Source organism: Hoplias malabaricus, chromosome 9 (genome assembly GCF_029633855.1).
Source record: "Hoplias malabaricus isolate fHopMal1 chromosome 9, fHopMal1.hap1, whole genome shotgun sequence".
NCBI classification, from domain to species: Eukaryota; Metazoa; Chordata; class Actinopteri; order Characiformes; family Erythrinidae; genus Hoplias; species Hoplias malabaricus.
Genome location: NC_089808.1, coordinates 25,797,599 through 25,822,526, shown reverse-complemented (window position 1 = coordinate 25,822,526; position 24,928 = coordinate 25,797,599). Strand labels below are relative to the sequence as shown.

Sequence of the window (24,928 nt, the reverse complement as noted above, 5' to 3'; positions counted from 1 at the left end):
TCTAACACTGTTGCATTAGAAATATTAGAATAGAGCTAAAGAAGCAGAAAACAAACATCTCTCAAATGCCTATTTACATTTGAAGGAAAGGGTGGGACCATTTAAACTAATTATTTTATGTAAATATATAATTATAAACAAGTTTGTTCTGTTCTTTAACATAAAACCATCACCGAGATGCTGTTAAAATTTTAGCTGAAGTTCCTAACAAAGACATGTTTTTGTGAAAGGCTGTTAGAGATGTTAAAAAGAGGAAAACAAAAAGTAATAAATAAATAAATATATGGTGCTTTGTTTCAGTTGCTTAAATAAAACGTTTAATGCTGCATAGAACTATATATCCAGCATACCTTAATGTAGAACAGGGCCAGCAGGGTTCAAGATGGGCATGGGCTCTTGGGGGTTTGGTACATGGGCTATCAGTGAGACGTCGGTGGGCTGCCTGTATCAGATACATGTGGATCCAGAGTAGATTGTGTCCAGCCTGTACCCTATGTTTAATCCATCCCGGTACCATCACTGACCCTGGAGGGTCATCAAAATAACAGACCAATATTTAACCCGTCAACCAACCTTTCTGATGCCCAGGTTGTCTGCTGATATGAGCCTTACAGTGAATGTGTTTGCTGGATGTTAATCTTAGTACCGTTGTTCCTTAATTCAAAAGACTGCGAGAGTAAGCAAACTAAACAAAAACACTAATATAGTGCATACTTTTTAGACAATGGCAAAAGTATCGCAGGTGTTTGTCATAACATTATTAAACCCTATTAAAAACAAAGATCAATGGCAAACTGATAAAATTCATGATTCTTTTATTAAAAATAATTTTTTACACACATGAGAACAGTTCCCTGTTGAGTCACATGATTATAATTTCTAACAGAGTATAGATGCTGTGGATTAAAATCATTAACTGGAGCGCCAGATTATGACAGGGCCCTGCAAAGCGTCTGAGGAGTCGCAGAACGTAACAGCTTCTGCAGCGTGGAGAGAGGAGTTTCACTCAAATTCAGGTCATCTAGATGTGGCCTTTGCCTTCACATTCATTTGCTGCTCGATCATCATATCAAACTCCTGCCGTTCTCTGCAGAAAACAGAGAGATTCACCAAAGATCAACACAGTTCTGAGCACCCAACAGATCAGTAAATGGTCATTCTGATAGGGGCCGTCACACCCAATTAAGCAGCTGTGTGTGAGAACAGGATTTCTTATTACTTATTTCATTTCTGAATGACCTGGATGTCTTTATATGGACACCACACACTTCAGTGACCACACAACCTGGGTAGGCCATGGACTCTCCCGTGTAACTTAATCCGAAACCCGGGTACAGACTGTTATCTCAGCCATTCTCAAACGGTCAACAGGTGTTTCTGGTAAAATGGCCAGGGAGTGTGGCTACAAGAACAAAAAGTACACACCCAGAAAACAGGACAATTTTAGAGGTTGTATTAAAAAAGCCACAGCTGACCATTTTTGGTTTAAATACATTATATTACAAAGCAGACCTTTTTTGAGCGACATCACAAACAAAATTTTTGCTGCTTTTTTACCTTGTTTTTCTGGCCACAACAAAATGAAAAGGCTAATGTAATCAAATTTTACAGGTGTGTTCAGACCCACAACCGAATGTCCATCTTAATTCTTTCATTAATCATTTCTTTTGGAGAGGGTAATGATTAAGAGGTATGCCCACAGTCACCTGTTACTGTGCCGCGGGCCTTGGAGGTACTTCTCCTCTGCTTTGTCCAGAGACAAACTGTCCACTCCGGCTATAGCATAAATAATAGCCTAGAGAGAGAGAGAGAGAGAGAGAGATATTCACGTGATACAGAAGTATGAATAAATGACAATGAGATTTGTAGCCGTGCAGCTCACCTCAGGCAGGAGCACGTCCAGTATGAATCGGATGCGATCTGGACTGTCCACGCCCGTGTGGGTTCTGGCTGCTTCCTCACACAGTTTCTCCAGGTAACGGTACACTTTCTCCACCTGTCCATCGTCCTCCAGATAAACCTCCACCACCGGACGGCTGCTGCTGTTCAGAGCCTGGAGCCATTTGGAGCGCTCCTGACCACTGATCACAGCCTGAAAATATTGCCACGTGTGTTTATTAAGATCACTAGTGAAATATATGTTTAATACTGTTATTCAGTCACTGAGGAAGGAGTAAATAAACTCATTCAGACTCTGGGAAAGGGTTATTATTCACAGGCTGTTATACACCAACACATGCCTTTCATGATAAGCAGAACAGGTCCGTACAACCCCCTGCTCCTCGTACCATTAGTCTGTTTTCCACTCCTCGTTTCTTCACGATGAAGTCGACGAGTCTCTCGTTCGCTCGGTTACGAGCCGCCTGGGTCCGATCGGGCAGGATTTTTTTGGATAGTGCTTCATCGGGCTGTTCGTTGCCACTGTCCTCCTCGTGTTCTTTGTCCTTTTCTCCCTCGTCTTCCATCTCTTCATTTAGGAGCTCCTGACTCGGGAACGTCAGCTCAGAACAATCATTAGGGTAGCGATTCCTCACGGGACAACCTGCCGATCAGTCACACAGTCGCCGATCAAACACACAGCCCCCAAATCAGTCGCCGATCAGGACAAGGCTTATTAGTGGAATTATAGTAATTTAAAGGAAAGGACTTACTGATATCGTCAGTGAAGTATTCAATGAAGGATCCGACAAAAGAGCCACATCCTGCAGAAAGAAGGGAAAGTCTGGTCAGGTTTGGTGACAACTAACGAGTGCTGCCTTTCAGCGTCACTGCCAAGATAGTCTTCACCACCTTACAGCAAGAGCTTCTCCACTCACAACTCTGCATTAATTCTGCTGATCTCACTAATACGTTGACATCTTGAGGGACTCAAAAAGGTGCGTGTGTGTGTGCGTGTGTGCGTGTGTATAAATACCGATGCGGATTCTATAGTCTGAAATGAGCTCTAGACTCCAGTCGATGACATCCCCGTACTGCTCTCTGGCTTCCACCTAAAAAGAATGTAAGAGAAAATCTTATGAAGCAGCTGACTCTGGGTTAGTCTGAGCTTTTAGCTCTAAATTTGAAACAAATAATAAGTTTAAAAAAAAAAAAAAAAAACACTTAATCCAACGCCATATTTAGATCAAGACCTAAACATATATAGATATATAGAAATATTCCTTGTTTTATTGCATTAATATATTTTACTCATCTAATACATTTCGTGTATCATTTGAAATTCTTCCAGTTTCTTAGGCTTTGTTACATGTTATTTGTGTACGGCTCACCACAAAGTTTTCGTATTCCTCGCAGTCGAAAGGCTTTATCGTCTTCAGAGACACAGTGAGACTTTAAAAAACAGAAAGAGAAATCTGTTTAGTCTTTAACTCACACAAGTGTCGCTGATCCCCCAAAAACCCATGGTCCCTCCGACTGCCACAAACACAGATGCAGTGGTCTGAAACTGGCCCCGGTTTGGGGAGATCACTGGGTCAATCCCTGGTCCCAGAGGAATCTGTGCTCTTCCCCGTCCCAGAAAATTTGACACAGACACACAGACACTGTGAAGACTCACCCTTTTCTGATTTTTTTTTTATCAAACAGCTCCTTATCGATGAACACAATGCTGGCTTTTTTGCTTTTGTGGTTCACACTTTTAACCTGTAGACAACACAGTCACCATTAGAATTAAAACCAATTAAATTAAACCATTAAAACCAACGAGAATTGTAAACCTCCTGAGATGACTTTGGGAGAACAATAGTTGGTTATTATTTTAAACGCCCTCCTGCTAGCTTTCAGACATGAACTCACTTCATTTCCCCAAAACAATCCAGTGACATTTGACGACTAAAGGCGGGTTTACACTTCGGAGAGGATCTGAGTAAATGGCGCTTGCACAGCTCTCAGTCAGAACTCTTGCAGAGAAGTGGGGGTGTGATAATAAATACACGGTAAAAGGCGGGTTCTTCAGTAAGAACTGGTGTTACAGGAATTAAATGAATGTGTGTACATGCGTGTCAGGGTGGGGAAAGGCTTGAAAATCTCATCTACGAAAGGTTTGGGAAGCATTGCTTTAATATAACATCAATGTGAGCACTAGGGGGCAGTGTATAACAGTGCTGAAGGGGAGAGTCTGGGCTGAGTCGTACAGAGTGAACGGAGCAAGAAAGCACTGGAGAAACACAGAAGAGTCTCCTGTGGAGATCTCACACTCCTGCTCCTCTGACCCTGACCATCTCGCTGCTCCGCTGGGTTCTGAGCATGGCGACCAGATCAATCCATGTTTAGCTGATGCACAGCTCTGCAGATCCACACGCCGCAGAGCAGAGGTCCTGGAGGGGTGCTCGTCCGCCCCTGTGCAACGCGCCGACCCAGAAGTGTAAACCAGCCTTAAGTCTTTGGCCGACTTCTGTATTTTAAATTTCAAGTGGCATTTCATTGGCATGAATAGCAAATTCAAAGTAAGGAAATGAAGTTAAGTGAAAAACAATAACATTTTCACACATTTAATGAAAAACAGTCAGAGTAAGAGTGGGATTATTCACCACAGCAGGCCAGAAAGGATATTTCCTGAATTTGCACCACACACACAGCCCTCCTCTGATTGTGGACGGCTCTGGAATAAAAACATCACAACGCATCAACACAAGACTGATATGAAAACATACATTAAAAGACAGTTAAAACATCTTTAATGTAAGTATATGTTTAAATATCTTGTTAATTATGAGCATGCAGACTGATGTTTGTGTTCCTCAGTGTGTTACAACAGTCACAATATATAAAATGACCTATAAATAAGAAAACAGGAAATGAAACAAAACAACAAAAATAAACTTAAATCAAGTGTTTATAAATTTTCAGGGAACGTTTAACATTATGTGATAGGGAAAACTACAGATCAGATTTTCCAGACCCTTTGGGACCCTCTGGAAGGAGATTAAAGGTTGAAAAGACCCAAAGGGCTTACGGATGTTGGTTTGCTGTAAGAAACTGGGCAGCTCCTCTTCGTCCTCTTCTTCCTCCTGAAGAGAGAGCGAGTGGTTGGTCACTTCAGATTCCTCCCTCAGACTCAGCTCGATGGAGAGGTCAGAAGAGGAGTTCAGTTCTACAGCTCAAGTTCAAGGGTGAAACAAGGAAGAAACAGTCCTATTATTATTTATTTTAATATTATTAAAGTAAATATGATTAGTCTGTTATTAGCAGCCCTAGCTTAAACTTTAAACAGCGGTTGTTTCAGGACACTAGATGGTGCTGTGTGCAGGTAAAGGCTGGTGGGGATGTTCACACCTCAGTTCACCAGGAGTTAATGATAAACTGAATTAAGGAGTGTGAAGTGAGGGAGGACTCTAATGGCGTTTTCCACTGCAGGGTCCCTACTCGACTCAACTTTTCCCCTCCTCCACCAGGTAAACCAGGTCCTGCTCCTGGTTCTGGAGGTGGGTTCTTGTTTAGTCACTGTTCTCTTGTGGTGCAGAACAGTCAAGTAGGGACTAAACCGTGGCATGTAAACCTTGCAGAGCGCTGATTGTCCAGAGAGAGTCGTCACTCTACGCCACGCAACGCAGACGTCCAGCACCAACTCTCAATCTCCAGCTGCAGCAGAGATCACATTTGTTTTTAATCCGACTCACGACAGCAGCTCGTAAATTTATGCCGTGGCCTTCTGAAAAGGTTCAAACGGTCCTTGGCTCGGTGGCCGACCAAAGAATCCAGCGAGGGCTGGACGCTGCAACAAGGAAGGAACAAACTCTACTGATCTGTCTGAACTGATGACGAAGCTGTGTTGAGATCAGTAGAGTAGGTTCCATGCTGTGAAAAAGCACCGTAAATTATGTGGTTTAGTTTTAAGGACACTTCTGAGGCTAGTTTTAAACTGTGGTCAGTGACCACCTCACCCCACTGCACCCACAGCCAGACAACAGGGTCTTTGTTAAACACCGTTTTGATGCAGGTGAGTTTACCTGGATCCTGGAGCTCAGAGTCATGGAGCACGAAGCGTGCTCTAACCCGATTGGCTGTCGAGTTCTGGGGCTCCGCCTTGGTCCTGCCCCTCTGACGTTTTATTGGCACTGGTTCTTGCGTCTTCCACTGCCGAGTCATGGGTTTGTCTGGACCTGAAGGACTTCGTGACTTTGCTGTCTTTTGTGGAGCAAGGTCTGGCAGACGCCTCTAAAATCATATCACAGACTGATTATTGCAATCTTTGTTTTTAATGATGCAAGGATTTTTTTTGCATAATCTGACCAGTCCAGGGAGGGTATTCCACAAAACAGGATCTCTCTGTTTAGCCAGATAATTTAAGTTCAACGTCAAGCCTGTCCAATTGAAACAGAGCTGAGTATGATTCCTATTGGACAAATCCGGACAAACAGACCTGAGAGCAATGATCACAAAAATATATTGAACTAAAATCGTGAAGAGTACATTTAAACTTATTAATTGCTTGTTCGGTCATGTTCACACTAAATGTGTGGTGCTGGAGCTCACCAACTCACACACTGTGAAAAAAGACCACCCGGTCAGTTTTCTTTGTGCTGCCTTACCACCCCCTCGTTCAGTCACACGAGGAAAGTTGATTACACTGCTCCAGGTTTGTCTCTCGTGTTGCTGCTCCACAGTTCACCAGAGACACAAAACTGTATCTGCTCAAATGTCGCTTCACCACGTCGTAATTCATTTGCATTAAGCTGAGAAAATCTTCAACTAAATTTGTTACTTACAACTTGTCGTTTGTCACATTCCAGTGTTAATGCACAGCTAGTCAAAAAACACAGGATAAAACGAGCTTTACTTCTGACGTCAAGTGCAGAGACTTTAGAACGGCCCTGTCCCCTCGTCTGAGTCTGTCTAATCATAGTGCTGGACCCATATTTATGTGAGAGCGCAAAGACGAGGTTAAACACAGCAAAACAGATACAACTCGGTCGGGGTGAACAGCAAGCAGCTCATTATCATTTAAAGAAAAAGGGCTGTTTAGACGGGTGGAGAACGCTGCTGTGGGGTTTGGACCAAAGCAGATCACAGACGTTTAAGTATGAGTCTTAATCTGTACCTTCACTGTACTCTGCAGTTGTTTGTCTCGCCGACCGTGTGCTCTGTTGGGGGTCCCTCTGGCATGCTGAGGATTATGGGAAAGGCCGGCTGTGCACAGTGGAGTAGAGCTGAGTGCGGGTTTGGGTCGACGCCGGCTGCGTTTGGGTGTATGTGGTTCAGGAAGTAGATTACGTCTACTGCGTAAACATGGAGAGTTCTGCTGAACTCTGATGGCTAACGCAGATCGAGTGAGACAGGTTTCTGTTGGTGTTTGGCTCTCGACGGCCGCTTTAGAACACAGACCACGTTTTAATTTGGCAATACTTGGCGAGAGCTCCTCAGTCTGGGCCAAAGTGGCAATGTTTACAATAGTGGGGCAGCTGTCCAGTCTTTCTGGAAGCTCGCCATTAGCGTCAGAATGTGGCACAACTTTCTTCTTTCTTCCTCTTTGCAATTTTTCTGTCACCTTCTGAAGACACTCAGTTGTTCCTGGAGGCACTGATGGTTCATGGGCCTTAAGTCTTGGAGATGAAGGTCCATTTTCAGCTGCTTTTGGAGTAGACTCCTTTACCTTCCCTCTTCTCTTGGTCTTTGGAGGAGATCCATCAGTGCTGACAGCAGATTCAACAGCTTCTCTGGAGTCCTGTAAGTCTTTACCAGATCTCCTCCTTTTCAGAGCAGGCTTTTCCTGCTCCTGCAGGGCCTCAGCGTGGGCCTGGCACATTCTGTCTGGGTTCTTTCGGGGTCGGAAGGTACGGCTCTCTTCGGGCCCATTCATGTTCTTGCATTTTTCTCGAAGAGGCTTAGTCTTTTAGCGGAAATATCCCTCTTCCCAGGATCTTCGTCTGAAACAGAAACACTGGTGTTAACGCAACTGCTACTTTAAATAAATTAATACAGTTATTTCCTGAAGCTCAGGGCATTTCTGGGAAACACATCCATTGTAAACATGACAGTGAAAAGCAGGGAAATGTATCACGACTGGTATGAAAATGATTTGACACAGTACACGTTTGAACACGGCACTACAGTGAAATTTTACATCAACTTTAGGAAACTGTGCCCTCAGTTAATGAAAAGTGTGCACAGTGTAAATACTGGTTTTAATTAATAAATTTTCAACTTTATATACGTTTAAAACTACCTTTTCCATATTAAGGACATTAATTTAGCAGACTTTATGTGCATATTAAAGTGAGCTCTTCAACTTTCTTAAGGTGGAATTCTCAGCTGACTGTTGATTAGCTATAAGAACTCCAGTATTTACACACACAGGGTGACAATATACAGTCATTTTAAAGCGATAAATATTGATAGAATAGAAAAGGTCGAGATAAAAACACTTAAAATTGTCTGTAGCTTATTAGCATACTTAAAATACAGTTAAAACAGGGTTAAGACACTCATAATATCGCCAACAAATACGAATCAAAATGAAACAATTATCACACCTTAACAATTCTATTTAAGGCAGCCCAGGTATCTAAAATGGGTTAAGTTCATTTCAGATATCTAATACAAATATTTAATATAAAAATGTAAATAATTATATATTGGTTTTAAACACTCACCCCAAGGCTGCTGCATTTAAGGTGGAATGAAAAATTCCGAGTGAGATAATTGTGAAAATTAAGCAGATATCAGTTTCGTCGTTCACATGCCAAGCAGATCACTGAAGAACACGTGAATAACACTGATTTACAACACATTTAACAACATTTATCCTGCGATTTTAGCACGAATTTGAACAGAAGGAACCCGTCAAGGATTCGCTAACGTTAGCTTAGCTTAATTCAGCTACTACTTATAACTGCGTGCGCTTCGCTTCAAAACAAACTGTAGCAAAAAGAAATCGCACAACTTTTAAAGCCAATAAAGTCGCTCAGAAGCAACTAGCAGCTGTAAACTTGATCAGAAACTCCGCATAAACCCCCAGTATTGAGTTCCGACTCACCGTTCAACAGAACCGACTCTTCAACACACTGAACCTCTGTTTACAAAGGAACCGAATCGTGATTCAAGGAATCAAAATAATTTGTTTGATTTGTGTTTAGAGAAAATTATAAACATCCTCTGAGGGACCACGTCCTTAAATAGAAGCACATTTCCGCCACAAACAAACAAACAAACAAACAAACAAAAAAACACAATAAAAGAATCAGCACCTTTTTATATTCAGTAAATTGCGAACTCTTTATTTTAAAATAATAAATCTTGATTTTAGATGCTAAGTCATACATTTGAGATACGTAGTCAGTATTTTTAAATGCTAAGTCATTATGTTGAGATAGTAATGTATTATTCTGAGATATTAGACGCTTATATCTCGAAATAATGACTTAGTATCTTAGAATCTATGAAATATAATAATACTTATAATAATATATTAAATGTATTTTAATTAGCGGAACTGGGCTTCCATAACCGTAAAATTCCTACAGATTTATTCTGAATAATCTGATTCAAAACTGTATGGACTTTCTGAAAAAATTGTTTAAATCCTTTCTGTCGTCATTGACCAAACTACTAAACCCTCCTCTTTTTATTAGATTTAAGTTACTTGAGAATATTACGAAGTTATTTCTCTGATAAAATTCCTTTAACACCTTAAAAGTGTTTTAGCTGTAACTCTACATCTTCATATGCTTTCATTCAGTACGCAACTGATCTATGAATATTCAACTAGACCCCACCTCTATCTCCTCCCACCAATCCACTGCTCACCTGTAACTGGAAAGCTCTGTCCCTGAGTTGAAGGTATTGGTTCCTGAGGTGTGTGAGGTATGAAACCTTGTCTGTCTGAATCTGTATTTCTAAGACAGTGTCTGGAAATAATCCACCACACGGCATCACCATTTATTCACTCGGGATACACCGTCTAGCTTGAACACCACACACACACACACACACACACACACGTAAATGACTAACACTGGATGTTTACTGGAGGGGAGCTTTAAACTGTATGACTGTTCCTTCTGATCAGCGTACATCAGCAGGTGAATACTGAGTGAAGGAAGGAAACCTCGTTAATTAAAATGAAACAACAATGTTTTATTGAGCACAGCGACATCACAAGTGAACTGGGGAGAGAGTGAAAAAAACATAAGTATTAATGACATCAGAAACACACAAATATTAAGTGTTCTCCAGAGAAGGGTGGTGTTCGGTTTTGTGGAATCACTCCTGAAGCTCACAGCTCTCTCTGCAAAGAAAAATACAGAATATTCATTCAGATAAATGTGATTTATTCATTCATGAAATGTAATTTTGATTTAAACTGGACAGTTTCTCATTCACAGGGACAGCCTGGCAAGCACCAAATGGCAGAGTTGAGGGCTCTAGGGGTTAGTGTTAGTGTTCTCCTCAAAGTGTGTTGAACCTAAGGCAGTTGACCTCCTCAGAGCACAATGATGTGTCTGTGAGTGGGTGTGGTCACTCTGGTCACTCACATTTGTTTTTGCAGGTATTTTGCCTTTGATTGGCAGGCTCTTGTTTGGCTCTCTACTGCCCTCTGCTGACTCTCAGCAGCGTCGCCCAGCGCCACACAGGCATCCAGCATGTGACCCTCAGAGCTCAGGTTCACCTGGAGAGCTGAGATCTGATCTGGATACAACATAAATAACATTAAAAAACACAAACACTGGACACACTGTGATGTTATAAAGCAGTGGTTGCCAAATATTTTCTGCAGTGATCCCCTTGTGTAGATAGGAATATTTTCAAGCTCAATATTTTCACTGTAAAGAACTTCTAGATTTTCTTTTTATTATCAGCATGGGTTTGCTGCATTTCTATTATATACTTCACAGTCAATTCTGAACTTTAAAAGTGGATTTTTCTCACAAAATATAAACTCTTTTGAGCAATGCAGATCATTTCCTACTGACCTTTTCTTATTTTCCTTTTAATCTGGGAATGTTTTTAGTGAAAACACAGCAGACTGGACAAAGTTTGGCAGATATTTTTATCTGTATTTAAAAACAGCAACATTTTCCATTCCTCTGCTTGTTTTACCCTGGTTTAGAGTATGCTCCTGATCCAGCCGGACTCTCTCTCTCTTGGACGCAGTGACCTCACTCTCCAGAGCGCTCAGATTCTGGTTTAACTCAGCCTGGGTCCGAACAGACAGACAAACTGCGTTAAGAGAAGTCCCAGGGATTGCACATTACTCATTTTATAATTAAGGGTCTGAACTACAGCCCTTCCATAGTTACAAGCCTGGGCTAATCCTATTTCCATGGTTACATCTGTTTCCATAGTTACAAGCCTGGGCTAATCCTATTTCCATGGTTACATCTGTTTCCATAGTTACAAGCCTGGGATACACCTGTTGCTCTAGATAGAAGCCTGGGATACACATATTTCATGGTTACAACCTGGGCTACACCTGTTTCCAGGGTAACAAGCCTGGGTTACCCCAGTTTCCATGGTTTCAAACCTGGGCCACAACTGTTTCTATGGTTACAAACCTGGGCTACACTTATTTCCATAGTTACAAGCCTGGGATACACCTGTTGCTCTAGATAGAAGCCTGGGATACACATATTTCATGGCTACAACCTGGGCTACACCTGTTTCCAGGGTAACAAGCCTGGGTTACCCCAGTTTCCATGGTTTCAAACCTGGGCCACAACTGTTTCTATGGTTACAAACCTGGGGTACACTTATTTCCATGGTTACAAGCCTGGGGTACACCTGTTTCTATGGATAAAAAGCCTGGGATACACCTGTTTCTATGGTTACAAGCTTGGGCTACACCAGTTTCCAGGGTTACAAATCTGAATTACACCTGTTTCTATGGTTAAAAGCCAAAGCTACACCTGTTTCCATGTTTAGAAACTTGGGCTACACCAGGTTCCATGGTTCTGAGCCTGGGCTACAACAGTTTCTATGGTTACAAGCCTGGGCTACACCTGTTTCCAAGGTTACAAATCTAGATTACACCTGTTTCTATGGTTACAAGCTTGGGCTACACCTGACTCCATGGTTACAAACTTGGTTTACAGCTGTTTCCATGGTTACAAGCCTTAGCCACACCCACTTCCATGGTTCTGAGCCTGGGCTCCACCCCTGTCTGTTCTGAATCTGCTGCAGTGTACGAGAAGAGAGGGAATAAGTGTGGACTCACGTGCTCCTGCAGTGCAAGTGACAGTGAGCTGTTGATGATCCTGATGCTCTGAAGAATGAGCTTGATCTCCTGCTGCAGACTGCTCTGGTTCTCTCTGCTCTGCTGCACCTCCTTCTCCATCAGTACCAGCTCCTTCTCCTTTACCATTCGCGCACCCTCCATCTTCTCCTCCGTCTCCTGGAGCCTGGAGAGGCAGGACTGCAGCCCCCTGGGCGGGGGCCAGGACCCCCAGACCACCACCACCACCACAGACACCATGGACCACAGGGCCAGCAGAGCTACAGCAAAATTACAGCACTTGCGTCCAGACATTATTCACACTGAGCCAAAGACACACAAACACACTCTCTCTCTCTTAATCACACACACATATGTATACTCACCCTCACACACACTGCTGCTGGAGGGGAGTGGGGGCGTGGTGGTGCTCAGCAGGGGCACAGTGCCAGGGCACGGAGAACAAGCATGGGTTGGGAGGCTTGGTGGGAAATGCTCTTGACATCAGTGGTGTATAACTTTCTCAGCTCCACTCTCCACTCCAGTCACTCTGTGGTTCTACACTTACACACTGTAGTCCATCTGTGGCTCTGCATACTTTATGACCCCCCTTTCCCCCTGTTTTTCAGTGCTCAGTACCCCCAAAGAGCAGGTGTGATGTGATGGTGGATCATTCTCAGCGCTGCAGTGACACTGACGTGGTGGTGGTGTGTTAATGTGTGTTGTGCTTGTGCGAGTGGATCAGACACAGCAGTGCTGCTAGGTATGGTACAACAGGTGGGGGGCTGGGTCTCATTAGGCAGTTGCAGTTGGTGTTATAAACTGGTTTCCATGTTCTCCTTCAGTTTGAATAGATGTAACAAAATCAGGAATTACTCTTCTTCCTCAAGCACATACATTAGCCATTAGTGTTCTCCTCTGAGCGTGTTGAGCTTATGAGGAAGGATGGGGGAGAGGGGTATGGTGTTGCTAGGTGGTCGCTCTGTTGTTCCAGGTGATTCTCCATAGTCGGTACTGTTTGTAAATTCCAGAACAGAGTAATCGGAGAAAGCATCAGCAGTGAACACTTCTCTCCACATTACAGCGTGCCCTGAGAGGGAAATGTTTATTCCGCTGAGAAATAAACCCAGCTGCTGTTTATTCTGCTCCACTGTTCATTTATAGAACCTCCACAGAGGCATCGTCCCTGAGGCAGAGGAGTGTGTGTGTGGGGGGGGGGTAGATGCCCCTATACAGTAAAGGACTCTGAGCGTTAAAGCCAGGACAATTTGGAACATGTATAATATCAAACAACAATGAAAGATACTTCTACACGCAGCACATTCGTCTGTCCTTGTGGTTTTGCTAGTTAGACAGCACTGGACACGCCCACTGCTCCGACCGAATTTGGAAACAGCTTTTAGTTACAGTGCATCTTTGGCATGGAATGATCTTCAGAAACACTTTTAGACTGAAGTAGTTTATTTCTTTGAATTAATTGGAAGTATCTGCCACAAATGTTTATACACATCGCTGTTCAATTAAAAACACATATCTCCAAAAATAGTAACTTTGCAAAACCTTCTTAACATTCATTGGATGTCAATGTAAAAAGATGTTATTCAGAGTAATTTTGGAGTGCTTCTATTGGTCATTCATCATGAGATTTACACACAGTATGAACGACAGCTGCAGTGTCCAAAGTAGAAAACAAAAAATAAGCAAAAATGGAGACAATACGTTGTTCTTAATGTGTAACTATGTATGTGTATTTTTTTATTATTGTTTGTTGTCATTGGGCTCACATATAAACGATTTTGATCTCAATGACACTGTCCTGGTAAAAAATAAAATGTAAAATAAAATAAAAGTAAATATTAAAAATACAAGGTGATTTCATTTCTGCATCAGCTCACAACTCCTAAATCAGGTCACCACAACTCCTGAATCCTGTCAGGTTTCCACACCAACTGTGGACAAAAAGGAAGACAGAGTCCTGGAATTATATTCACACTCTCTGTCCAAATCCCCACCTTAGAACAAACTCATTTACAGAGGGTTACCAACACGCTCAGAGGAGAACACTCACCTCTGTTCATCAGCTCAACACGCTCAGAGGAGAACACTAACCTCTGTTCATCAGCTCAAAATGCTCAGAGGAGAACACTAACCTCTGTTCATCAGCTCAACACGCTCAGAGGAGAACACTAACCTCTGTTCATCAGTTCAACACGCTCAGAGAACACTAACAAATGCATATGTAACAAAAGTAATTCCACACAGAAACACTCACTTTTCCCAGTTTATTGGATATAATTAATTCCAGCATATATATATAATAGTGAAAAAACATAAATAAAAAGATAACAAATAATAAACAGAAATTAAATTACACAGAAATGAAAGAAGTTGCATAATGTACACTGTAAATGCAAAAATGGAATGTAATGAAGTCTGTGATGAATACAAACGTTATATTCATTCGACAGCAGCTAAACATATTCATATCAGGCATCATTAGTTTTATATAGTCCTCTATAGCACAGGTTTACAGGAAAGCTAGGTTACAGCGCCCTCTACAGCGCATTAAAATGATCACTATATTGCATAGGCCAAACTACAGAAGCCTGTTTCAGCCACTGGACAACATCCTGGAATAACAAACCCCCTGCTACACTCCCTGTCCCCTCTCTCAGCTGCATTGTTCCCTCACTGTCCCCTCTCTCAGCTCTACTGTCCACTCTGGTCACTCTGTAGTTCTACAATTACAAACTGTGGTTCATCTGTTGCTCTGCATACTTTGTTACACCCTTTCACCTTGTTCTTCAGCGCTCAGGACCCCCACAGAGCAGGTGTGATGTGGTGGTGGATCAGTCTCAGTGCTGCAGTGACACTGATGTGGTGGTGGTGTGTTATTGTGTGTTGTGCTGGTGTGAGTGGATCAGACACAGCAGTGATGCTGGAGTTTTTAAACCCCTCAGTGTCACTGCTGGACTGAGAATAGTCCACCGACCAAAAACATCCAGCCGACAGCGTCCTGTGTCACCGATGAAGAAGTAGAGGACGACCGACACACACTGTGCAGTGACAGATGAGCTACTGTCTCTGACTTTACATCTACAAGGTGGACCAACGGAGGAGGAATGTCTCACAGAGTGGTCAGTGAGTGGACACAGGGTTTAAAAACTGCAGCAGCACTGCTGTGTCTGATCCACTCACACCAATAAAGCATGTAGGAGTGAGGAGGTGGTATCTATGGTGGATTAAAGTCACTGGACCCTGAGATGATTCAGAGCTAATCCTCCACCTTAAACGTTAAAGGCAACAGAAAGTCAATTTCTGGCACATTTAAGAGTTTAAATGTGTGATCTACACATTTCTACAGTGTATGTTTATAGACTAAAGCGTGGATGGTGTTTATTTTCATATATCCATCAACGAGGAGGGCTCAGACGCCACTCCTTGTTCTGTGAGATGCAGCGAAACACCTCGGGTTTCACAGAGGAACCGAGGTACAGCAGACATTCATTTTACTGTTAAAATGTTCTCTCAGTTCTAGAGGCGGAGAGCCAGCCACACAAACCATCACATGCTGAATGGGTTCTGTCAGTGTTCTGTAGCTGTCTGGGTTCTTCGTTTCCTGTATTTGGTTCTGGACGCATGGGAGCCCGGTTCTGTGCCTGGTCCTGGTTGGGCCTGTGTGTTTACAATATTAATTCCGGACTTACTGGAGTGTGTTCCTGGTTCTGATATGACCTGTATGTTTAGTATTTAGTTCTGGACATGCTGTATGTGTTGTATATGTATTTCTGGACTGGAGCCTGTCCGAGTGCCTGGTCCTGTTTCGACAGGTATAGGTTCTGCATGCGTGCTGTGGGCTGTGTGTATATAGTTGTGGAATCAGGGAGCCCGTTTGTGTGTGTTTGGTCCTGTTTGGATCTGTATGTTTTCTGTATATGTTCTGTACTTGGTTCTGGACCCACTGGAGACTCATTCCTGGGTCTCTCCGGTCTGGTTTAGGGTAGTGATTTGGATTCATGGGAGCCCGGCCGTGAGGTCCTGGCCCTCTGTGGTCCCGGTTCTGATGAGCTCCTGGACCCAGCGGATCTCGGCCTCCACCTGCTGGGCGAGGGACTGGTAGCGCCCCTCCAGACGAGAGAAGCGGCGTTTCAGGGCATTCGCTGCCAGCGTGGCGGAGCGGGTCTCCTCCTGGTTCTGACGACGCTGGGTCTGAGCTTTCTGCAGCTCCACTCTCACCACGCCCAACTCCTCCATCACACTCTCACTTTCCTCACGGTACCACAGCTCCTTCTCCTCGAAGATGGAGCACAGGGCCGACATGTCGTCTCTGCAGAGGGAGAAAGAGAGAGGTTTTGGGTGGGTATTTTAGGGGATGTCTGGGTGGGGGCTTAAGGCGTGTCTGTGTGGGTAATTTAGGGGGTTCTGGGTGGGTGATTTAGGGCGGGTCAGGGTGGGTGATTTAGGGCGGGTGTTTTAGGGCTTGTCTAGGTGGTTGATTTAAGGTGGGTCTAGGTGGTTGATTTAGAGCGGGTCTGGGTGGGTGATTTAGGACGGGTGTTTTAGGGCTTGTCTAGGTGATTGATTTAGGGCGGGTCAGGGTGGTTGATTTAGGGTGGGTGACTTAGGGCGGGTGTTTTAGGGCTTGTCTAGGTGGTTGATTTAAGGTGGGTCAGGGTGGGGGTTTAAAAGCAGGTCTGGGTGTAGATTATGACCTGCAGGTCCTCTGGTTGTGCTGCAGTCTCCTGAGTGCCTCCTCGGCCGCCCCAATCTCCTCCAGGACGCGGGAGAAGCGCTCGAAGTTGACATAGGTATTGTTGGGGGCATGCTGGAGTGGGATTTGATGGTGTACTCTTTCAGACGCGTGGTCTTCAGTCTTCTACGCTCAGGACGACGCCCGCTCTCCTCCGGGCGCACGTTACGCCGCTTTATAACCTGAAGACGACATCAGAGACAGAGAGAGTGTGAGACAGAGACAGAGAGTGTGTGTGAGAGAGAGAGAGAGAGTGTGTGTGAGAGAGAGAGAGAGAGAGAGAGTGTGAGAGCGAGAGCGAGAGAGAGAGAGAATGTGAGAGCGAGAGCGAGAGCGAGAGAGAGAGAGAGTGTGAGAGCGAGAGCGAGAGAGAGAGGGGTGTAAGGGTTAAGACTTTGACCTTGATCCAGGGATGTTCCAGACTCTCTTCAATGGTCATTCTCTTCCTGAAAATATCAACAAACCAGAGTTCACAAACTGACCTGGAAACTGTAGATGTAAGAGACTGGGGCAGAGGTCAGACAGACATGCCTGAGGAGCCCTTGAGCAAGACGCCTAACCCCCAACTGCTCCCTGGGCACCAAGGTGGCTGCCTTCTTCGAGAGTGTGTGTGTGTGTGTTCACAGTCACTATGTCGTTGTCTTGCTGTGCACTGACAATAAAGGTGTGTTTTACTTGATTTGATTTTGATGAATAAACAAAATAAGCGAGTGGACACTGTGGTCCAGGACAGAACCGGAGAGGGTTACACAGGAAGAGGAACACAGGACGTACTTGGGGTCTTTGACCAGGAGTCTGCGGATGAAGTCCTTGGCCAGCTCGCTTGTGTTGCTGAAGTACTCCTCGTCGAAGTCGTAGTTGACGGCTGAGATGTTGGTGAGCGTCTCCTGCTTGGTTTCTCCCAGGAATGGAGAGGCTCCACTGAGTCTGCGGGACACAGAGAGACAGTTCATACAGTAGGTGGATGGCTCCTGGGCGTCCAGCAATTACGAGAGGGTAAACTACGTAGAAACTGAACAGACAAAAAAAAAATGGAACATAGAACTTAGGCCTAATCTTTTTTTTTGATGCTTTTCCATTGCATGATTCCTACCCTACTGGATTCTACTCTCTGATTGGTCCCTGGTTGGTTTTCCACTCCCACAGCTCCCCCCCCCCCCCGAAATGATTGAGTGTCATCTCTAAACTCCCTCTCTAAGGGGAACCGCAGGAAATTTGCTGTTATTGTTGTTTGGGACTGAACACAGCTCCGTCATCAGTTCAGACAGATCAGTAGAGTTTGTTCCTTGTTGCAGCGTCCATCTCTCGCTGGATTCTTCCATCGGCCACTGATGCAAGGAGCGTTTGAACCTCTTCAAAAGACCACGGTGTAATTTTATGAGCTGCCGTCGTGATCTCTGCGGCAGCTGGAGATTTTACAGATGGAGAGTTGGTGCTGGACATCTGCCTTGCGTGGTGTAGAGTGACGAATCTCTCTGGGCAATCAGCGCCACGCAGAGATGGCTTTACACGCCAAGGTTTAGTCCCCACTCGGCTCGCTCTGAACCACCAGAGAACAGCGACTAAACAAACACCCGCTTCCAGAACCAGGAGCAGACGTGTAGAGTAGGGACACTGCAGCGGAAAAGCACCATCTGTTATACTCTGTCACTATTCTATTGTGTTTTAAGGTGCCTCTCTCTTCCAGGGGGCAGCACAGAGTGTTGGGTGGTGGTGCTGATGATATGTTTACTGTGTGTTTCTCTTGCTTTAGGTCTCAGTGCTGACTCATGTGTCTCATTGGGTCCTAGTTCAGTGAAATCTGTCTGTGCTGGTTTAGGTATCTGAATGATGTGTGTGATAACTGTAATGTAAAGGGCCCTGATACTTAATTATGTCTCTGGTACTTACAGAATATATGTGATAACTCCGATACTCCTGCAGGACAGAGAACCGTACAGTTACCAGGGGAATCTGAGCTCTCTCTCACAAAGAATTAACAAGGATTTAAAAACAATAATAATGAGATTTACACTCACCACATGTCCGCTTCCATACCCAGAGGCTCATAATTCACAATCTCTGGAGCTGTGGTTGAAATAAGAGAGAGGAATAAATCAACGTATCATATTCGTATTTAATACAGGGCTGGTACTGACAAGTGAAAATAAGTTAAAGAAGAGTTTTGAGGATCTGGAGTCCACCAACCCACACACTGTGAAACAAGAACCCAGTCAGTTTTCTGTGCGCTGCCTGAGTCAGAGACAAGGGATAAAATGAGTCGTTCTGATCCTGCTCTGCTTCTGACGTCAAGTTCAGAGACTTTAGAATGGCCCCGCCCTCTCGCCTGAGTCTGTCCAATCACAGCACTGGACCCGCGTTTATGTGGGAGCGCAAAGACGAGGTTAAACGCAGTGAAACAGACACAACGAACGTGGAGAAATAAGAGCACTGAGTAAAAACGGAGAAGAAAGAGAACCTAGTGAAAAAACGTAGCTAAAATCCAGAGCTTCTGCTCCTCACTCCTCACTGATGTGCACTCAGGGTTGGGGTGGACAGCGAGTGGCTCATAATCATTTAAAGGAACAGGCAATGAAAGCGTTCTGAACAGGGCTGTTTAGACAGGGGAGGATGCTGCTGTGCATTTAAAAGGCCGGTATCATGAAAAACTGACCTTCCCTCACAGCTGTAGATGCAGAAGTTTGTTTGTCTCTTACCGACGAACTCTGGCGTCCCAAAGATGTTTTTAAACTCGTTTCCAGCTTTTATCTGGTGCGCGATGCCAAAGTCGATCAGTTTGATCCGGGGATTCGGAACATTTTTATCCAAAAGCATGATGTTCTCCGGCTGAAAGACAGAGAGAACCAGATCAGTTTGGTTCTAGATATATATGGTCGTCCAGCCCCATCCACAGCTCCTTATATGGTTGTTAGGGTCTTACCTTGAGGTCGAAGTGAGCGATGTGTTTGGAGTGGAGGTAGTGGACTCCGTCGAGGATCTGTTTGAGGAACTGTGTGGCCTCCTCCTCGGTCAGCGACTCCTTCTCGGCAAGGAAGTCGAAGAGCTCCCCCCCGGAGACCAGCTCTAGGATCAGGATCACGTCTGTCTTGTTCTCGAAGATGTCGTGCAGCGTGATGATGTTGCTGTGCTGGATTTCTCGTAGGATATTGACCTCTCTCTCGATCTCCTCTCTGCTCACACCTCGCCGGCTCGAAGACAGACGCCGCTTCTTTATGAACTTTGCCGCGTATTCCACCCCCGAGCTCTTCTCCCGGCACTTACGCACGATGGCAAACTGACCGCTGAGGAACACGCACATGCACACACACACACACACACACACACAAAATTCAATAAACAAACAAATACACCAGTGATTGGATAAAGACATAAACAAACAAAACCAAAGACACAAACAAACATCATCACTCAAAGGCAAAAACAAAAACAAACAGACACAAATCACTGTGCAAAGACCAAGAAAGACAAGAACACAAATAGACACAAAAATATACATAGAAACACACATAAGACTACAAAAGACACAATGAAATTCGCAAAGACAAACACAAACCAATAAACACAGAAACTCAACAAAGAAATAAAAACAATTAACACACAAACCAAAAAGGAGACTAGCAGCACTAATCATTTTTATTGGTCAAAATTCAGGAACCACTCTCACATTATTACCACCCACATGTGTACATTATTAAACCCCCCCCCCCCCCCCCCACCCCCATGTGTACACAGTGTGTGCAGACTGTGTTGAAGGTTGCTGTTCTGTGAGTCAGGCCAGGCCTCGTCTGCAGTGCAGCTGTTTTCTGGCAGAAACAGAAATGCCAGGGCGATGATGTCATGGCACACTGCGGTGCTGCCTTATAAAGCAGAGCTCAGGCCTCTGTCTCAGCGCTGAGAAATTCCCAAAGTCTGAGACTAGCCCTGACGCAGAGAGAAAGCCATCTCTGTGATTTAATCGCGCTCCACTCAGAACAAACACAGGAGCACTTTAAATCCCTGCTCTCCGCCACCTTTACACTGCTCCGAAACAAACAGAGGGGGTGCACAACGCTGACGTCCCCATAGATGAGTCTCGACTCAACCTCAGACCGTCTCATCGCTCAACACCGTCTGTGCGTCTCAGAACTCCCCCCCGGACACAGCGAGAACAGAGGAACAGCTGAATAACACACTGACCTCACAGGCACAGCAGGAAGGAAGGGAGGAATACAGAAAGAAAACAATGAAACAAAAAAAATTTAAAGAAAGAAAAATGGGAAGAAAAAGAAACAGAATTTAAAAAAGGATGAAACAAAGATTATTAAAAAATATTAAAGAAAAATAGAATGAAAGAAGAGAAAAGAATGAAAGAAAAAGAAACAGAAAAAAGAATGAAAGAAAAAACAAAGAGAAAAAAGACAAGAAACAGTAAGAAAGTACAAGAAAAGAAAGATGAAACAAAAGAAGTGAAAGAAAGTAACAAAATGGAAGAAAGCTGTAAGAAGAAGGAAAGAACAAAAGTGAGGAGAGAGAGAAAATGTGTAAAAGAAAAGGAAAGAGAGATGACAGAGAAGGAATAAAGCACAGGATGAGAAAAGGGGAAGGAAAGGAAAGAATAGAAAAAGGAGAAGAGAGAAAGAGGGGAAAGAGAGAAAGTGAAAAAGAGGCTCGAGCTCCAGCTGTTCGGACTGTTTTCTCACGCTGTGAAGTGATTAGTGAGTGAAAGGATGAGTGTTACCTGCCCAGCTCTTCCCCCATCTCATAGAACCGCTCCACATCTTCCTGTCTGAACCCGGCCATGATGATCCTCGCCTTCGGCTACAGCCCTGAGGACACACATGACAGCAGAGTTAATGGTGCAGTCCATCACTTTTACCACCATGGGGGCGCCAAACAGAGGCTAAAGCGAGAGGCTCCCTCCAGGCCACTAGGTGTCAGTGTGACGGCTGTTTCCTAACATGCAGGAAATCACTGACTACACCTTTAACTAATACAAACATATTAATGAAATTGTAATGAACAGATTTGTAACATTTGACTCAAATCAAAAATGGCTTTTTTCTTTCCAGCGATCTGATTGGCTGTTTCCACCGAAGGGTGGGGCTTTTTCCACCCACAGGCTGTGTTTAGCCCTTCTTTATTAGTTCTCTGGTTAAAGGGCCAGTGGGGGACTTCACACAGCAGGATCACACTCTTATCTGGGTAACTCCAACCCAAAGTCAAAAGAAGGCTCAGTGATGGGGACGGTCCTGGGTTTAAATTATCTGGCTAAAATACAAAACCTGCTTTGTGGAATACTGTCTTCTTCATTTAAAGGTGCAGTCAGTAATTGTCTCCAACTTTTTAAAGAGCCATTTATACTGACACCTAGTGGGTGAGAGAACCAACTGTGGGAAGTGGAGAGGGAAGAAAACGCTGGAGATGTCTGGGACTGTCCACTACTGTCCATCACTGTGTCCACTGTCCATCACTACTCTGTTTACAGCTCATGCAGGAGATTATGGAGAAATTTTGAAAAATGTGTGGAATTCTTCTTCCTTGATTGAAGCTACCACTCGGGCTCATCTCCATCCATCAATAAAGACAAATGAACACACCAGCAGGGTGCAGCACCAAGACACGAAGGTGTCCATATGTATGTAAACACTCCTGGACAAATATGTGGGTTTAAAAGCTAAATAGGACACATTGCTCTATCCTTACTGACATTAAAACTCCATGTGCTGCTCTGCAGTCGATTCATGCTGGAAATCGCTCTTATGTGTTTACAAAGCCCCAGTGTCTGTAAATGGGTAAAAAAAAAAAAGTGTCTGGTATGCTAGGCTTTTTCTCTCTCTCTGCTCACAGCAGAGAAATGCTATCTGGAGGTTTTTAGACAAAGGAGAAAAGCACACACCGAGATGAGGATGGGGGGGTAGCACTGACTTATTTTTTCTGTTACAGTTACATTACTTAAGGTGGAACTGACTCTAAATTCAGGAGAGCTGCATGAAAGTAAACATAGAGCAAATGTGCTATAAAACTAAACAGCTCGAGTTACACATGAGTTTCTGTGGGAATTCAAACAGTGAATAAAAACCTACAGACAAGTTACACAGTATTAATCACAGTGTTATGAGGGTTTCCCCTGTAGAGTCGTCTGAGGGCTGGGAGGTCAGGCTCATTCAGCAGTGGTGTCCAACTTTGTCTGACTCCTGAGAGTTCCTGAGTCTCCCGCAGCATTGTGGACGGGAGACGATGAGAGACAGATACCCTGTGAGATCTCATGCTGGGAACTTTCTCACGAAGTTCCGTCCAAAGTGGCTACCACGGCCCCTCTTAGGGATACGACCACGCCCCTTCGAACGGTGGCCACGCCCCTTGTCCGCTGCAGAGACAGAGCTGGAATATTTTATGAACTCTTAGCTCTTGATTCACCTAAGTCTCAACTTGTTTGGAGCGAGTTCCAGGCATCAGACTCTAAATGCGTTTACATCTACAGAGAACAGTCCAGTTGTTCAGAGACATCTTTGGAAATCTGTTCTTTGGGCTTTTATCCTAAAATAAAACTTCAGGAGCATTAACACAGAACAGATTTCTGTTTTTACTGCAGTTTACTGAATGCCCCCCTAATCCTGAGATGCGGATTTAATTTCCACTTAAAGCATCAACACAAATCTGGGGCTGTTTACAGTTTGTATTTGTTTAATTCACAGGAATTTGTTACAAAGCTAAATACACTGGTTTCTATTGTAAAGGAAAGGCTGTAAAGGCTTTAAAAAGTAAATTTAAAAAGAGCAGCTTCTAATACAGAGGAGTAAACTCCGGCCGTTTCTGAGCCGGATGTTGTTAATAAATAAGGATAAAGTAGTAAAAAAAAGAATATATATAGTTTAGACTGGTATTTAAACACAGTCTACCGGTTTTTATCGCCGAGTGTAGCCCGAAGGCTAACCACCCACCTCTCCGTGATAAATAAACCCTTACACAGACTTTAATTCCCCTCGGTTCGGTTCTGTGGTGCCGGATTAACCCTCTTATATATCCATATGCCCCTAATTCCTGGTATTTGTGTGTATTAAAAGTGTAAATATGAAAACAGTACTCACGACGATCGCTCTGCTGCATTCCCTATCACTCAGTCCAGCCACAGCGCCTCCTAGCGTCCAAATTGGGAGACGTCACGGCATGGCGTCACATGACGCTGCGGACAGCCCCCGTGTGACGTCATGTCGATGAAGTTATAAATGCAAACACATGGTCTTGTTTAACTTCATATTTTTATTCAAGTGTTAAACCTTCAGTATAATGCAGTACAAATAGGAGTCTGAAGGGTCATTTACCAAGAAATGAACAAAGAGATGATTTCACAGTGTTGTCCCTGAACAACTCGACTGTGTTTTGTAAATATAAACACGTCTAGACTTTAAACTCTTTTACACAGAACACTATAAATCAACTCTATTCAGAAACGCTACTGGGTTCTCACAATGAAAACCTGCTGTTGTCCATCTTGTCCATCAAGTGTCCATCTTGTTTACTAAAATAAATGATGTTGAGTTCCATACCCGACAGTTCAGACGGTTATCAACTATGCACAGCTGCATAAGCCAACACCTCACATGGTCTGACAATTAATGAGGATTATTTAGTTGTTGTTTGTTGTCTCATAGTTCACTGACGAGGCTTGTGCTGTAAACACACTCCAGTATTGAAGGTGGGGTGTGTGTTTCTGATGTGGCTGGGAGGTCCATCTCTGTGTCTGAGCTGTGCTCTGTTCATATTCTGTGTGTGATTGTATTCAGTGTGAAACAGACTGGGGGATTCACTTTGGTATGAAACTATTTTTTCTCAGTGATTACATTTGAATTATTTATGTTCGGTGTCGTCTTCACTAAAGTCAAAACACGTCCAAATCACAGACACAGCATTTTTCTTTGGTACAAGCTGCTCCAGTCGCTCGGCCTGCCTCCCTGTTTAGGTTCTCCTCCGTGTGTCAGATGGAGCAGAGTCATGTGACTACAGTGCGGTAGTGTGGTTTTAAAAGGACAGTACATGAACACACAGTAAAG

General features: G+C 43.9%; 3 protein-coding genes across 5 annotated transcripts; all 3 read right to left on the bottom strand.

The window, feature by feature from the left end:
• Window positions 1-811: 811 nt before the first annotated feature.
• si:dkey-127k13.1 (PWWP domain-containing DNA repair factor 3A) lies at window positions 812-9,061 on the bottom strand. 3 transcript variants are annotated; one of them, XM_066681756.1, is made up of 13 exons: window positions 8,975-9,061; window positions 7,040-7,865; window positions 5,949-6,156; window positions 4,955-5,098; window positions 4,530-4,600; window positions 3,557-3,642; window positions 3,270-3,330; window positions 2,915-2,990; window positions 2,652-2,702; window positions 2,289-2,542; window positions 1,883-2,092; window positions 1,707-1,795; window positions 812-1,087 (listed from the first exon to the last, which is right to left on the bottom strand). In XM_066681756.1, the coding sequence occupies exons 2-13, from the start codon at window positions 7,796-7,798 to the stop codon at window positions 1,018-1,020; spliced, it is 2,079 nt and encodes a 692-aa protein (XP_066537853.1). In that variant the 5' UTR covers window positions 7,799-7,865; window positions 8,975-9,061; the 3' UTR covers window positions 812-1,017. The 3 variants fall into 3 exon arrangements, with proteins under 3 accessions (XP_066537853.1, XP_066537852.1, XP_066537854.1); XM_066681755.1 differs by lacking the exon at window positions 8,975-9,061 and adding an exon at window positions 8,592-8,968; XM_066681757.1 differs by lacking the exon at window positions 8,975-9,061 and adding an exon at window positions 8,592-8,968 and having other exon boundaries at window positions 4,955-5,092.
• Window positions 9,062-10,086: 1,025 nt separating this feature from the next.
• LOC136706816 (rootletin-like) lies at window positions 10,087-12,463 on the bottom strand. Its single transcript, XM_066680464.1, has 4 exons — window positions 12,152-12,463; window positions 11,038-11,134; window positions 10,473-10,626; window positions 10,087-10,225 (listed from the first exon to the last, which is right to left on the bottom strand). The coding sequence occupies exons 1-4, from the start codon at window positions 12,461-12,463 to the stop codon at window positions 10,201-10,203; spliced, it is 588 nt and encodes a 195-aa protein (XP_066536561.1). The 3' UTR covers window positions 10,087-10,200.
• Window positions 12,464-13,915: 1,452 nt separating this feature from the next.
• On the bottom strand, window positions 13,916-24,080 carry dapk3 (death-associated protein kinase 3). Its single transcript, XM_066680462.1, is given in 11 exon segments — window positions 13,916-16,475; window positions 16,861-16,963; window positions 16,966-17,080; window positions 17,299-17,344; window positions 17,673-17,825; window positions 18,789-18,815; window positions 18,917-18,965; window positions 19,595-19,724; window positions 19,819-20,179; window positions 21,616-21,703; window positions 23,966-24,080. Coding segments are annotated over 10 exon segments (1,359 nt in total). The 5' UTR covers window positions 21,678-21,703; window positions 23,966-24,080; the 3' UTR covers window positions 13,916-16,162.
• Between the last annotated feature and the right edge of the window lie 848 nt (window positions 24,081-24,928).

Bases quoted from the DNA above. Each gene is read 5' to 3' on its own strand.
- si:dkey-127k13.1 (XM_066681756.1), bottom strand. From the start codon at position 7,798: ATGAATGGGCCCGAAGAGAGCCGTACCTTCCGACCCCGAAAGAACCCA. The intron at 6,157-7,039 runs GTACAGATTAAG...ATATGATTTTAG, and splicing joins AACTGCAGAGTACAGTGAAG to AGGCGTCTGCCAGACCTTGC. The intron at 5,099-5,948 runs GTAAACTCACCT...CTTGAACTTGAG, and splicing joins CTCTGAGCTCCAGGATCCAG to CTGTAGAACTGAACTCCTCT.
- LOC136706816 (XM_066680464.1), bottom strand. From the start codon at position 12,463: ATGTCTGGACGCAAGTGCTGTAATTTTGCTGTAGCTCTGCTGGCCCTG. The intron at 11,135-12,151 runs GTGAGTCCACAC...GTTCGGACCCAG, and splicing joins CACTTGCACTGCAGGAGCAC to GCTGAGTTAAACCAGAATCT. The intron at 10,226-10,472 runs GTGAGTGACCAG...TTTTCTTTGCAG, and splicing joins AAATACCTGCAAAAACAAAT to AGAGAGCTGTGAGCTTCAGG.